Source organism: Melozone crissalis, unplaced genomic scaffold, assembly GCF_028551555.1.
Source record: "Melozone crissalis strain CALT ecotype California unplaced genomic scaffold, PUWL_Pcris_2 ptg000042l_1, whole genome shotgun sequence".
In the NCBI taxonomy this organism is placed as follows: Eukaryota; Metazoa; Chordata; class Aves; order Passeriformes; family Passerellidae; genus Melozone; species Melozone crissalis.
In genome coordinates this window covers 24,666,895-24,682,325 of record NW_026535820.1, presented here as the reverse complement: position 1 = coordinate 24,682,325, position 15,431 = coordinate 24,666,895, and the positions used below count along the sequence as shown (strand labels likewise).

The following is a 15,431-nucleotide window of genomic DNA, read 5'->3' as shown; positions in this document are numbered from 1 at the left end:
CAGCATTCAAGATAGATGAAGATCCTTGGTAATGAAAAATAAAGAAATTTTTTTTTTAATTGAATCTATGTACATACACAGTGGAGATGGTGTTTAGAAGAGAGTAATTATGGATGGACAAATGCATTTTAAAGTAATCTGTGATTTTATTGCAGTGGCAATAATGTTATTTCCAGTTCTTTCTAGCAGAGCCTGTCTTCTGTGGAGTGTGGCAATGTCTACAAAAGCTACAGTCAACATCTTCAATCTGTTGCTCTGAGATATACAACCTCAGGTCCTGTGGGGAATACAGAGGTATCAATCAGAGTTTGAGGCAGAATATAATCTGGGAAAAGCAAACAAAATATCTAAGATATAATTAATGTTCAAGAGCTCTTAACCTGGCATAAATATTTTAACATTTTTTAGATAATATAATGAAGAAATTGCATGCCACACACACCCATGAGAGACAGAGAAAGTGACCTGGAAAGATTTTTTTTTTGTTATTTCTTCTTATCTAATTATCATTGGTGTCTATTATACAGGCATTATTTAAATGGCTTTTGGATCATGCCTTCATTATTTTCTGCTATAACAAAAGCACAAGATTCCAGTGATGGAACACCAACTTAAGAGACTGCAAATTACTACAGCAATGGTGAAGGTTAAATGGACAACATATACTTCAGTCCTTCAGTACAGTGAATAGAGCTTAACAACTTCATTAATATCTGTGCATTAGTCTTATCTGATTAGATCCCATGCAGGATCCATATCTTTCCTTTTGTGAGGTCTGTCTCTTTTTCTCTTCTTTTCCTTTTAAGGGGTAAGAATTTTATCCTCTCTGAAGGAAAACAAGTCTTCTATTTTAGAGAGGCTGAATATCAAGTTATAACTCACAGAAAGCCCATTTTTATAATGCTCACTTTTATTGCATGGCAACTTTGTAATAATGTACTTTTCAGAGGTGAAAATCCCATTTTTAAGCCCAGTTGAGGTTTTATATTGAAAACTGCAGTACATCAAACAAATGCACACAATCTCTCAAAGGAACCAGGGAAGCTTCAAGCTCTTACATTGTAAACTCTGATATAGAATTGAAAGAAAAATTTCTAGCTAAAAAAAAAATAAAAGAAATGTTAACAGTAATGGAAAGATAGCTTTTCACTCAAAAGCCTATGCATATACCCTCTCCTTTCCCCTACCCCATTTTGTAATTGCCAATATTGCTTTTAGAATGAACTCAGGTTTTAAAATAATCTCTTAGCAGTCAATTTCTATGAGAAAGTATGCTACAACATGCATACCAGTTAGTGATATTGTGTTGGGGCTGTGTACTGAGGGCAGAAATGAAGGCAAAGTGAGCAAGAACTCTGCCATGGGAAATCTTAATGCTTGTCACTTTCTGCAATAAGACACTGCAACCCTCACTCTGCAGAATATTTAGGGGTCTTCAGTCTTTTTTCCCCCTCCCTTTAATCCACTAAAATCTCTCCATAGAGTTCCAAATGGCTTGAATCACATCTCGTAACATTTCAAAAAGTCACATATGGTACATAAATATACCTTGCAGCCTTTTTTAATATTAATTACCATAACTACTTTACCAAATATTTGATAAAAGTGTAGGTGGATACAGAGCATCATGTTTATATCTTTAGATATTTTGCTACTAAACTATTAATATTACTGAAGTGTAATTTGAGCCTACTACTTGGTGGATAAAGTGAGATCTGTACTTAAATGATGCCTTTTTTAGTACACTATTTCTAGGAATAGTGCTTTGGAAACCACAAGAAATAAGGGTTTGTGTATGTACTTTGCTTAGAAAGCAAAGGCAAGACTCCATTCATGTGTATTGCAATTTGATTCTGTCAAAAATCAACATGAATTCACTTCAAAATTGTATATTGCTTAGCATGGGCTCTTCAGAATCTGTTGTATTAATTGACTGAATCATCATTTGCTTCCATAAATATTTCTTCAGTTCTAAGATTCCTACTGCAGAGGAAAATCTGACACATTTTTTCAAACTCCAATATATGCAGAAAAATTACGCTTTTTCTCCAAACACCCTCACTACTGTGAAATTGAGTTATGCAAATGATCAGAGTCCTTACCAACGGAGCATTGATAGCAGTATGCAAATTACAAATGAAACCACAGGAAGGAATTGATCCTACTCTACAGATGGAGAACTGAGTCACAGTGTGAACGAAGAAAAAAATTTGAGATACTTCTAAGAAATATAAATGCCTGATTCCTTTTCATAAACTCTACAACTCTTATTTTTCTGAAAAGATCACATAAGATGGATGTCTTCCTAAACTCAGATTAAAGGCAACTTACACATCTAGTTTAGTTTTACTTTGAAATTGGCAGCCAATGGCTTTGACCTGTGCACTCTTCACTGAGTTAAAAACTGGCCAGGCTCAGAGAGTTGGTAGTGACTGGCATTACCTTCAGTTGCCATCCAATCACTGGTGTTCCCCAGGGCTCAGCGTTCAGTCCAGTCCTGTTTAATATCTATAAATAATTTGGATAGGGGGATTGAGTGCACCTCAGTAAGTTACAGAAAACACTAAGCTGGGTGGGAGCCTTGATCTGCTGGAGGGCAGGAAGGCTGTGCAGAGGCATCTGGACCAGCTAGATCGATGGGCTGAGGTCAGTTGTGTGAGGTTCAACAACGAAAGTGCAGGGTTCTGTACCTGAGTGACAACAACCCCAGCAGTGCCACAGGCTGGGGGCAGAGTGGCTGGAAAACTGCCCATCAGAAAAGAACTTGAGAATCCTCATCATGAGCCAGCATGTGCCCACACGCCTCAGAGGCTGATATCAAAACCAGCGTGTCGGGGGAGAAAAGGGCAGTGCCCTCCTGTACTTGGCACAGGTGAGACCACACCTTGAGTCCTGTGTCCAGTTTTGGGCCCCCATTCAGGAGGTGTTGGAGTGCAGGGAGAAGGGCAATGGATATTGCAAAATATTCTGCGGAGTGAGGGTTGCAGTGTCTTGATGAATGGTCTAGACAATAAGTCAGGTAAGGAGTGGCTGAAGGAACTGGGATTGTTTAGCCTGGAAAAAAGGAGGCTCAGAGGGGACATTATTTTCTACAACTGCCTAAAAAGAGATTGCATTGAGGCGGGGGTCAACCTCTTCTCCCAGGTAACTAGGGATAGTACAAGACAACACAGATACAAGATGTGACAGGTAAAGGTTCAGGCTGGACATTACAAAGATTGTTTTTCACTGGAAGGGGACTTAAGCCTAGAAACAGATTGCCCAGGGAATCATCATCCCTGAAAGTGTTCAAGAAATGACCGGATGTGCCACTATAGTTTAACTGACATGGTGGTATTTGATCAAAGACTGGATTTGATGAATTTGGAGGTCTCTTCCAACCTTAATTATGCTATCTTATGATTCTATTCTCTTCTATTCTGCTCCATTTTATGAATTACCAAAAGACTGCGCTACAGTGCAGAGATTAGCCAAACTCATATTATTTGCAACATCAGAATTGTAGCATGAACTGCTCCAAAAAGGATAAAAATAAGAAAAATTTCTTCTGTTTCATTTGACAAGTGAGAACTTTTCCTTTATTTGTTAGTATTATTTAACAAAAGAGAAAGTGAGTAAATAAAGAAGTAGGAAGATTTCCACAGGGACTTGAAACTGCTAGGCAACAAATTGTATGAATATAGTAGGTTACAGGAAAAGACCCTTATTAGCTTTCCTACCAATTTCCCACCCTTTGTTTAAGCAGAGAATTTTACTTACAGGTCTCATTTACATGTTATTTACAACTTCTGAAGAAAGAGGAAAGACAAAGAAAAAGAAAGTCAAAGTTTGTCTTCTAAAATTTTTCATATCCTATTTCAGGTAATGAAATAGCTGGAAATAGCCTAAAAACGATTTACACACTTTTATACACCATTGTAGACACATGCTGGATACATGTTTTGCATATGAATTGGTTAATGTATTGCAGAAGAGACTAGATTTTTTTTTTTTAGTGCCAATAACCAAGTAAATGCTTCAATACTGTTTTACTAGCTTTTGGCATTAGATGAAATTTGAGCTTCTCTAATCTTACAGAAACCAATTCTACCCAAACAAAATCTGCTGTCACTACGTAAGCCATAAATAATGAACAAAATTAGTCCTTGTCCCAAATATTTTTAAAATGCTGTGTGTGAGGTTTTTTGTTTATTCATTTTTGTTTGATTGGTTTATTTGGGTTTGGGTTTTTTGTTGGGGGGTAGTGTATTTTTGTTTCGAAGGAAATTAAGCAACTTCCTGAAATACGTGAACTACTCATCTCATTCATTCAATTTTGATTCAAGTATCCTAACTGGGATAAAATAAAATAAGGTGTGATGAGTATGTGAAAGCCCATAGGGCTGCAAAAACTCTACAGGGATAGAAGCACACATGCTTCTTAGTTGTGCTGCATAAGGTGTAGTACAGTCCTGCTCTTTACTCCTGAAAAGGACAAAGACCAAGTGGATAATGACACAGAGAGAGCGTTCTTCCCTTGTCTCTTTCCCTGTGGTCAAGGGAGTAATTACAGGAGTGCCAGACTATTGCCAAAATGTGATTTTGAGCTGAGGTTTAGTCTAATAGTCAATCCACACCGACATTAGATACTAGGTAGCAACAGTACTAGCATGTTCAGGAACATGTAATCCCTAGTCCTGCCGTGGCTGCAAGAACTATGAGCAGAACTACCACCACTACTATTCAGAAAATAGCACTGTTCCCAAAGTGTTAGGAGAAAAATCCAGCCTGAATAAACTGTGCAAGCCAGAGAGATATCTGGGTTTATAGCAAGGCGGAAGAGTTATAAAGGAAGGAATACACTACATAAATTTCAAAGAAAATCACTATTAATAGTAAAAACGCTTTTTCTTTTTTTTCCACTGGCTCGTGATGTTATGAAATCTCTTTGTTGCAGGGTACAGAGAAAAAAATGTGTTCAAACAGGAATGGAAAACAATCCAAAACAAAAAATTAAACACACTCAAATCTGTTCACCAGTAATCTTGAGATACACCTAACCATGTAACACTTCTCTCATTTTAATATCATGGTACTTGGTGTCTCTCTGCTTCAAACAAGATCATTTTCCTGCAATTTTTGCTCATTCACTGGACATTTTTCTTTAATATTCCATAAAAGGAATGCTGTGAAATAAAAATAAAAAGGAACATAAAAATCCATCTTTACATGCTGAGTTCTTAAATCTCAGTACTCTTCCTGCAGTTTTCTTTTCTTTCTTACAAAAACTCTTTTTTTTAAATTTAATGCTTAAATTCATGTGTTAAAAGAAGTGTTAGTGTTGAGTGAGGAAGTCAACTTTCAAAGTTGTCTTGAAGTGGTTATCCTTCTAAAAACAGAATGCAAAATCCTCAGCTTGTGTGTGGAACTCGGATAACCAGGTGCCAAACTTTCTCCAACAACACCCAGCACAAAAATGAATGGAGAAGTGCCTTCAGCTGCTCAGTTACTGCCGGTGATTTTCATGCCCAGCCTGCAGAGCTTTATGTACAATTGCGGCAGAAGTGCGCAAAACTAAAGCACCCATTTGCATTCAGAACCCAAGCGTGCCTTTTCATAAGTCTTTGCCTCGGCATTTTACTGCCTGATGTGTACGCAACTGTGATATCTGAGCATATCAATAATCAGAAGTTGAAAAGGATAGGCATGCATTTTGAGGCTGAGCTGTTTCTCAATACCTCAGCTGATTTTAGGGCATGAAAATGAGAAAGTTAATTGCACTCAGAGGAGTACAGAACATCATGTGCTGGACAGTAAAATTTTTAGGCAGATTTCAGGCTGCAAACTTAATTTCTTCCCTGATTTCCAACTAATAAGCACAATTATCATGCAGGGATAACCTGACTCCATAGTGATCTGGCAGATAAGGCTCAGTGATTGAAACCTACTTAACCTGCATACACAGTTATTAATAACGGTCTTAATTCAATTTATTGTCCAGAAGACAATGCAATTGCCTGATAGGCACTGTGCTTCAGTTCCTCATTTCTAGACACTGCTCTCTACAGGGCTGGCAGGGAAGGTCTTTCAGCAAAGCACAAGGTTCCCTGGAGTCAAAATGAAAAGTTAAGGACATCCTGAGGTTCGGGAGGTGGCCCTCAGTGTGGGAAATCACCTTTGGGTATGTGAGGGTTTGGGTGAAGGCAGTCAATTTTCCCCACAGCACAACAGGATTGTGCTTTGCTTTGGTAGCTGGAAAGGTATTGGCAACACGCCAGCTTTTCGCTACTGCCAAGCAGTGCTGGCACAGCATCAGTGCTGTCTCTCCAACATTTCCCACACAGATGGGCAAGATCTTGGGAGGAAGCACAGCCAGAACAGTGGACCCAAAAGGACCAAAGAGATATTCCATGCCGCAGGGCATCTGATATAAAACCTAAGAGAAGGTGGAGGTTGGAGTGGGGGAGTGGGCATTTCTTATTTACAACCTTTGTCTTCTGAAGCTACTGCTATTTGAATTGAAGCCCTGCTTCCCAGGAAGCAGCCGGGCATTTCCATAAGGAATAAGATCTTCTGGTTTTTCGCTTTGCTTGGCATGCATGTGACCCTTAGTTTTGCTTTCATAAACTGCTTGAACCACAAGGTCTTCTCCATCTTATTTTCACACACTCTCCTGCTGAAGAGAGGGTAATAGACTGGCTTGGTGGGCACGTTGCACTAGCCCAGGACTACCTACCACACAGAGGAAAAGAAGTCAAAAATAGTAGGAAAATTAGAGAAAAGGTCAAACGCTGCGGAGAAAGTAGTCTTAATTCTTGTGTCAAAATATAGCAGAATGTAGGTATAAAAATTATTAGCAGATTAGATAATTTGATCAGGTCAAAAACTTGTACCCTTTTGATGTATTCTAACAGCTGTTTCATAGAGCTCTTCTCTGGACAAACACTCAGTAGTGAAAAGTCCAGTTCAGCTCCCTAGTTAAAATGATTATAGAAATAACAAATGGCAATTATTTGATCCACTGTATAGCACTGAAATCAGGATACTCCAGGAACAAATACCATGACTACAAAACCATACTAAAAAAAAAAAAAAAATGGAAATTAACTCACCGGTTCTCATATTAGATCACTGAAGACCCTGACTGATTCAGTGCTGCTCATTGTGGCACTGCTAAATGTTCTCCCTCTAGGATAAGCACATTTCTCCCAAATCCTTGCCCAAAAACTTTAAATGAGCAAGCTGAAGGAGACACACTGAATTTGGCTGTTGAACAAAAAGACTACTAACTTTTCATCATTTGTATTTCAAATGTGCTGACCAGAAGTATATTTTGCAAGAAGCCTAAGATGGATGTTTTTTCCTTGAAAAAAGATTCACATTACACATATTATGATCTTTCAAGGGTGAACATACTTCATTTGTTGTGACATCTATGGATGATTATCAGCTCTCAATAGGTGTTAAGGGCATCAGAGAGTTAGCCCACTGCTTTGCAACATCTTACACTCTTAAATTCTTTCAAAGAGAAATATAACTGAAGATTTATATTGCTAGAAGAAATTGATACACCAGAGAAGGGAAAAAAACCCCAACACAACGAGACAAAAAAGCACTCCAGCTGATAGGTGAAGTTTACAAAGATTAAAGGCTATTTAGGGAAAAAAAATCTGTTATGAAATAATACTAAGTACAAACATAGGTCCTTGTTTGGAAACATAGGTACATGTATTCCAAAATGCCAAGTTATTCCCACACTTTAAGGATATGAAATTGTTGAGAAATCCATTCAGTGTAGGTAGCTGGGTAAGCAGCTGCAGTAGGAGCTGCAGGCTGAGCTCTGGGTGGGAAGCCCAGGCCATGAAATACCACCCTTTGCATGACAAAGGGACTTGCCAAGCATTCACATATTAAGAGCAGGAAATTATATGAGAGATACTTCTAAGGTGTTGTGTTTCGTTTATTGTTCAAAAAAAAATTTCTTGAAAAATATTTGAGGACATTTTTTTCTTCTTAAAAGGGTAGTCTAAAATGTGTTGCAGCAATATGAGAAAGCTTAGTTTTAATAATTTTATATCTACATGATCTTTCAGCTCCATAATGATTTCTAACTGCACATATAGAAAGATTATTATTTAAATTATTAAAATTTTCAGGGTTTTTTAAAATAATATTTTAAATAATACATGATCTTGTAAACCTACTACTTTTACTGTTTATAACTTTAAATTAATAATGTGTGCTTTCTGAATAGTACCACCTCAAATAAAGACATCCAGATAATTATTTTTAAAGTTAATTTCAGGATCCATTTTTTATTTGGAGCTTTCATTTTTGCTGCAAGATACATTTTCACACTTTCTACTATTTAATACAAAGACAAATGAGACTAAAATTTAGATTCGCATTCAAATGCGGTTCTTTAAAATGCACACCTCAAAAAATACAGGTCTTGTCAAAGAAAATGCGGAATATTTTTCAGTGTAAGTCATTAAAAACCTCAAAATCATACAAGTCAAGATGAAATATACCAATGGAAACATTTACAGCAGACAAAGCTCTAAAAAAACAAAAGCTCATTCTCTCATTACCTGCCCCCATCTTGAAGAGTTCCAAACAGAACCAGAGGGTAAAATCAGACTCACCTTCTGAATAGTTATGATTCCCTCCTGGGTGTCTTTGTCAACAGAAACTTTGAATACTCCCAAGCCATCACCATCCACAATCTTGTACTCCATTTCAGCATTAGGTCCAACATCTGCATCTGCAGCTTTTATTCTGGCCACCACAGAAGCCACTGGCAAAGACTCTGGGACGTTATACTGATAAGATCCTGTAAAATTTAAAAAATTAATAAATTCAGAGTCTTCTGGGACTGAAAGCTAAAAAAAAAAAATAAAAATCTAGCTTTCTTAAATCTACATTCCTTTAAATCATGTGCCTGGACATTTACTCAGGCTACAAGAAAATATCCTTCAGTTTTGAAACAGAATTGCACTTTTTGCTAGGCTTTCTTTGTGACAGACTCCAAGTACAACAGGCACAACTTCTTCATATGACAAGAGAAGTATAAGGCAAAGAGGCAAAAATAAAATTCAAAACTTAAATGCAAATCATAATGTGAGTCCCTGATAATGCAGTTTTACTTTGTTTACCAGAAAAGAGGAAAGAAAAGCAAATATGTAAAATAATATCAATATAAAAATGTATTATTCTATAGTTTATATCTTGATTAGGCAGTTCTCAATCTGAATATCACTAGAAACTAATATACATTAATTTCTTTATCAGTAAATACACCATCTTGACAATTCTAGCTCTTTTTATTCAAGCAGAAAATGATATATATGTTGTCAAAAGGGTATCAGAGTGCATTCTGTAGCCAATAACACCCTCACCTTCAAAAGAAACTTCAGTTATTCTATTATTATTTCAAGCCGTTGGTGGCTTGAAATAACAGGAAATCTATTATGTACAGATCTATTTTTTCCATCGTTGGAGGTGAAGCTGGAGCTGACATGAATATATCCTTCATATTACTTTCTATGTTACCATGCTTTTTTTTTTTTATTAATAAAAAAGGACCCCAAACAGAACACTTTGAATAAACTGAGCACTTCTGGTTTGAGCATATAACTGTGTGCTCCTTTCTTTAGGTTAGGATGAGAGCCACCTTGGTCAAAAACATGAAATGGAAGGAAGGTGACTTCCCAGCTCTTTGGTATTTAACTCTTAAGGAAACACTGTAAGCATGTGTCAATGCCAAAGGAATACAAAGGATTAAGGGTCAAATTAAAGAATCCTGAAGCCTAACTGGAAAGACCTAAATACCTATTAGGATATTAATTTTTTTGTCTATTTATTCACAGAGAGAAAGTAAAATAAATTAATAAATGTCCCTGCTGCTGTAAGCCATTTCAAATGATCTGGTATGCATGAGGCAAAGAAAAACAATGCTTACATAATAATAATAATAATAATAATAATAATAATAATAATAACAATGTAGTTTTTCAGTCAGTGTTTAACAAAGAACTTAACATGGAAAATAAGCACTTTTTGTTTAGAAATATTTAGAAATAGCACAGTGTGTAAAAAAAATAGCAGTGTTTAGAATAGTATTACAAGTCATATTGACAAAGGAACTTACTGCGTGGGAAGCGGGGCGGGTTGTCATTTACATCAGTCAGGGTGACAGTCACAGATGTGGTTCCTGACAATCCCCCATTCTGCCCAACCATGTCCTTTGCTTGGATAACTAACAGGTACTGGTCCTTGGCTTCTCTGTCCATATTCGGAAGGGCAGTCTTGATAACACCTGCAGAAAGACAAGGTGTCAAGGATCACAAAAGCAAAAATATGCTGCTGTAAAAGCTGAGTTTGCCTTTACAAGGTAACAGCAGATTAGTGATTGAAGGAAGAGTGGAATGAATGAATTGCAATACTAATATAACAGGGTTTGACTAGGAGTTGCACTGACATACCATAAGCTTATTTCAAATAGTCACCATACCCATCAATTTTTCTTTACTTGGTAACACAGTGCATGATTGTGCTTTCCAAGTATCTTCTCCCTGACCTGGTCTTCAAAATGTCTTGGGTAACACTTCCTTCCCTGCAAGATGTAATTTTCTGTATTTGATTTCCCACTCTTTTAGAGCTAGGAAAAACAGAATATTCAGCATTCATTTTTTAAAATTCTAAGGTCAAGATTCATTTCACTATCTTTTGGATACTCATTCAAGACATTAACTCTTACCAATACTGATAACATGCCACACTTTGCAGATACATGAAATGATCTTATTTTGCCATATATTGGGTTTACCAATGTCCACTTCTAAAACACTGGCACAATAAAGAAATTTTTTTATTTAGTAATAAAATACTTAAATACCTGAAGTATTTTTTGTTATGTCCATTTGATGATCTGCATAATTAACAATATGTAATTAATTGACATGAAATTAAAACTAGAAGAAAATTCCATGTTTTATTCTTTCAGCTCTGCTGATATGCATCAAAAAATAAATATGCCTTCTCAAAATATGATGATTTTATGAATATTTCATGCCCAGTACATAATACAGCTGCTAACCCTGATTTCCAGGGAGGCAGCCATTTGCTACTCCAGCACTTAGTGTCAGCAGTAAAAGAAACATAAGCAAACTAAATAAAGAAGAGGCACATGGGGACACATATCTCTTCATCTGCTATTTGTTGAATGTTAGCTTAGAGCTTTATTTCTTTTTTCCTTTATGAATGTTGGACTTGCCATTAATCACCTTTGAATTGAAACATTTATTTCACCAACGGACTGCCTGGCACTATTTCACCCATTTTTCAAGATGTGTGAAAATGCAATTAATATACAATTTAATAGTGTTATTGTTTCTACTTTGCTTTTCCTGGCATGCTTGTTTTTCTGTCATAGTTAAATTACCAGGTAAAGTTACCCAGTCATTTGGAAGCAAACTGTCATGCACACAGGAAATTTGAGTTTCACATCAAAGTGATGAAAATGTATGCAAACATTTCAGTCTGAATTCGTCAATATTTTTATTTAACAGAAACTACCATATTATTTTTCACTGGTTGCCTGTAGCCATCATCACAACATACATGGTATATAAGCACACATAGAGAGGGAGAAAAAGAGAGAAAACCTATGAATAATACTCATTGGAGGGAAAAGGACAGTGCTATATATCCCTGCTGAGCATGGATCTGCTGCAATATGGAGATAATTATAGTAGTTATTTCTGCAAATTTAGATGCTGCTAAATAGAGTGTGACTTTTCGGTCACAATATTGGGACTCAGATCTGATTCATATCATGGATCGTTTATAATTAAAAGGGTGATATTTTTTCTCTTTTGTCTCAGCTTGGTTATATCCAAACTGAAGATTATAACTTTTCTCTTGGTAGGTGTAAGTGAAGGCTCAAGCACTAAATTGAAATGAGCAAAAACCTACTTTCCTGCATTATGAAAAGTCCAGCAGAATGGGTAATATTTATAAAAACAACAGAAGATTAAAGGTTGCATTTGGTTGTGGCTTAAAAATATTCCCATTTCAAGAAAATTATAAAAACAAAGCTTCACTAGCAATATGCTTTGATAGCGGGCGCAAAATATTATATCTGACAAGCATAAGAAGCACAGTGTGTCCTTCTTCAAATTAATAAAAAAGGGATTCATTTTCCACAACTAAACTTCACTTTGAAAAGTAGAATGGAGAGTAATTGAGCCTTAAATATAGTCTTATGGAACCTGACTATGTGACATTTAGACATTTCTGAAATCTGAAAAATGTTCAATGAATTTTGAAATTTTCATTGATAAGAGAGATGACAATGGGCAGCAGACCAATTAGCTGATAGATTGAAAAAATAATAAATTCCATTCCATCAAAATCTCTTTATTACATAGCTCAGACATGTGGCTTTCATAATGCATTCTAAACACCAAGAGATTAAATATCAACAAAACACGAATGCATTCAATTAACAATGTGGTCATATTAATAAGTTCCTAGCAAGTTATAATGAACACTTTCCTCTTTTTCTCAACATTACTGCAAAGGGTTTATGTAAATTTACCTGTTTTGGGCTCCACAGAGAAGTAAGGCTGTCCTTGCAATATGCTGTAAACCACTCGAGCACTGTTGCCGTAAGTAGGATCATCTGCATCAGTGGCTGTCACTTGAACCACAGAGGTACCTGAAAAATGTTTGAGGGACTGTTGCACACGAAAGAGAGATAAATCTGAACTACACTTACTCTATATGCTGTGCCAGTACATATCTGGAACAGTGTGAGGTGGCTTTTCACAACTGCTCGTGATTTCCATGCTGACTCTGTTAACTGAATCAGGTTTTATTTGTAAACTGGTAGTATCAGCTACTACAGAATTCCATCTTCCCAAATAGTCACAAGCATTGATTCAAGCAGTAAAATCATCTCACTCATTAGCTCCTCCTCTCTGTCTCTGCCTTTGTCTGGTGGAGGATATGTCAGCAAAATTTCAGTAATGATGGTGAAGCCTGAAGTTTTTTGGAGTATGAAATACAGTAGTAGTAGTTTTCCTTTTAAGAGAAATCGGTTTGCTGAAATTGTAATAACTCATAAGAAATTCATACATACATAATTATGTTTTACAAATTTTGATAAATGTACACAGAATTATTGTTAGTCTATAGAATTGTTTAGTGCTTCATAAAGAGATGGCTGAAGAGTTTCTGTCTCAGCTCAGAGAAAATCTGGTGAAAGTGATCTCTAAATTCCTTTAAAAAGCAATAATTTCACTCAATAATTTGCAATACTGATTTCCTTCAATATATCTGCAATATCAGTTGTGGTGGTTATTTATTGTGTAAAGATTCCTCAAGCAAAAAATGTCTCTATTTTAACAGAAATAAGAAAGAAAAATTTCTAACTGGCTAACAAGAAGGTTATGTTTTGTGAGGATCTCATTCTGCATCCATCTCCTATTCATTATGTTCTCCATGTCAGTTCCCATTTGTTTTGTTCTAGACAACAGCTTTCATGGTGTATGCTGAGAGCAGAATAAAATAACACTTGGACCCAGGGCCTTGGCCATGGTCACCATCCTTTGATAGACAGAAAAGATTATTTTTTCTCACTGGCAGATTGTCTGTAACATTCAGACCTTCCATTGAACAGCACAGGGACCTATTTGGAGGTGAGACTGCAAATTAGTATTGTATCAATTTGGCAGATGCTCAGTAAAAATCTTCAAGAGAGGATCAGATTGCTTCATAGACTTTATTTATTCACACAATTAGAGAGAAGCATTTTTTAAACACAATGTTCATTTTCTGAAAGGACAAGCTTTTGACATCTGAAAATGAAACCAGCAATCCTTGAAATGACTTTTTAAGAATAAACTGCAATAGCAAGTGTCCACGTTGAACTTAACATAAATAGTATTCTGGTCAGTTTTACTTGGAATGTTCAGGAAATGGGAGAAAGCTCTGAAATTCTTTTTATCTTTTATAGTATATCACTCATCCATTTTCCTCATCTTTTCCATTCTGAGTTAAGTAGGACATCATAAATGGAACCTAGGACTCAAACTTTGGAGCAAGGATTAAGTGCAGCCCTCCATAAAATGGAACAGACTGCAAAGGATGGGTCCTGCTTGAAAGAATTCTGACCAGAAATGATCATTCATAAAACAAATTTATTGGGGTTATGGCCTAATTAGCCAACATTCCTGATCTCTATTCCCGAAGTATCCATGACAAAGTAGTAGGGTTGCAATTCCATTTAAATGCAATTTTTCTGTCTTGTGACCGGTCTAATATTTTTGGACAGGGAAAAGGTTCTTCCCAACCTGAAATTTCACATGCAACTATTAAGTAGATAGAAATTTTAAAAAGAAGATTGCTAGTTAATTCATCAAGTCTTTTATCAGTTTTGGAACCTAAAAATACATCCATTTTCTGTTCACCAGTAACTAAGAGCTTTGATTCACTATGTCAAAGTGATTTTACAGATTACTTTATGATGTAATTTCATACAGGGACCTATTTTAAACTTGCCAAATTCTATCCAGCTTTTGAGAACAAGGGTATAGTAATGACTGTTTGACATCCTGTGTTCTTTGTGAAAGCCAGGCTTACCACATTTACAAAGTCACTAAGCCCTGCCAATGAAGCTTACAATGTCTGCAAATATTGGCAAAAGTGCTTATAAACCTCTCACACAGTTTTGTCTTTCCCCTTGCTCTTGCTGCTTTCAAGGGCCCCAGACCAATACAAGATCAAAGAAATTACAAGCTCTGCAATCTCAGCACAGACATTTTCAAAATACTGCAAGTTTAGAAGTGCTTGTTTGCTGTAAAAATCCATTGATGCAGCAAACAAATCCTCTACATTTCAGGAAATGAATAAAGTCATTATCTGAATTTGATTGTGTCTCTCCTAAAACATATGAATCCTTCAGAAAAGGGTGGGTTTTAAGTAGAAATTCTAACATCAAATCTTTCTGTGATAATTCCATTTAAATGTAATCAGTAACTAAAAAGCAATGGTACTATTCCAGTCCCTCTGTGCTAATCAACAACTTCTAAACATCAGTGGGGGAAAGATCTAAAACTAAAACCCATTATATTGTCGTCATTTCTTTGTTAATTGCACACACACCAAAAAAAAAAAAAAAAAAAAAAAAAAAAAAAAAAAAAAAAGCTTTTGAAGCCCTATGCTGAGAGGGGGATTTCTGCACACCATTTTTTTCAAGAATATGCAAGATAACAGAAGGTATTCTAATTATGTGAAAAGTCCTATGTGTAGGAAATCTGTTCCAAGGAAACAAATGCACTGAAAGATCTGTATTTGTGGATTTCCAGAGATCTTTTCCAGAAGAAGCAGATTGCTCTTGAAGAACAGGAATTCCTTCAGAGTAGGATAACTGCCATGTACTGCTGTTC

The 15,431-nt window shown here is 36.1% G+C and overlaps 1 protein-coding gene across 1 annotated transcript in view; it reads right to left on the bottom strand.

Annotated features, from left to right (window-relative positions):
• Positions 1–15,431, bottom strand: part of CDH7 (cadherin 7) — an 82,758-nt gene that overhangs the window by 22,768 nt on the left and 44,559 nt on the right. The window contains exons 4-6 of the mRNA XM_054284834.1: positions 12,581–12,700; positions 10,130–10,297; positions 8,625–8,812 (exon numbers count right to left, since the gene is read on the bottom strand). Of these exons, the coding sequence (XP_054140809.1) occupies positions 8,625–8,812; positions 10,130–10,297; positions 12,581–12,700 (476 nt within the window). The remainder of the gene's footprint in view (positions 1–8,624; positions 8,813–10,129; positions 10,298–12,580; positions 12,701–15,431) is intronic.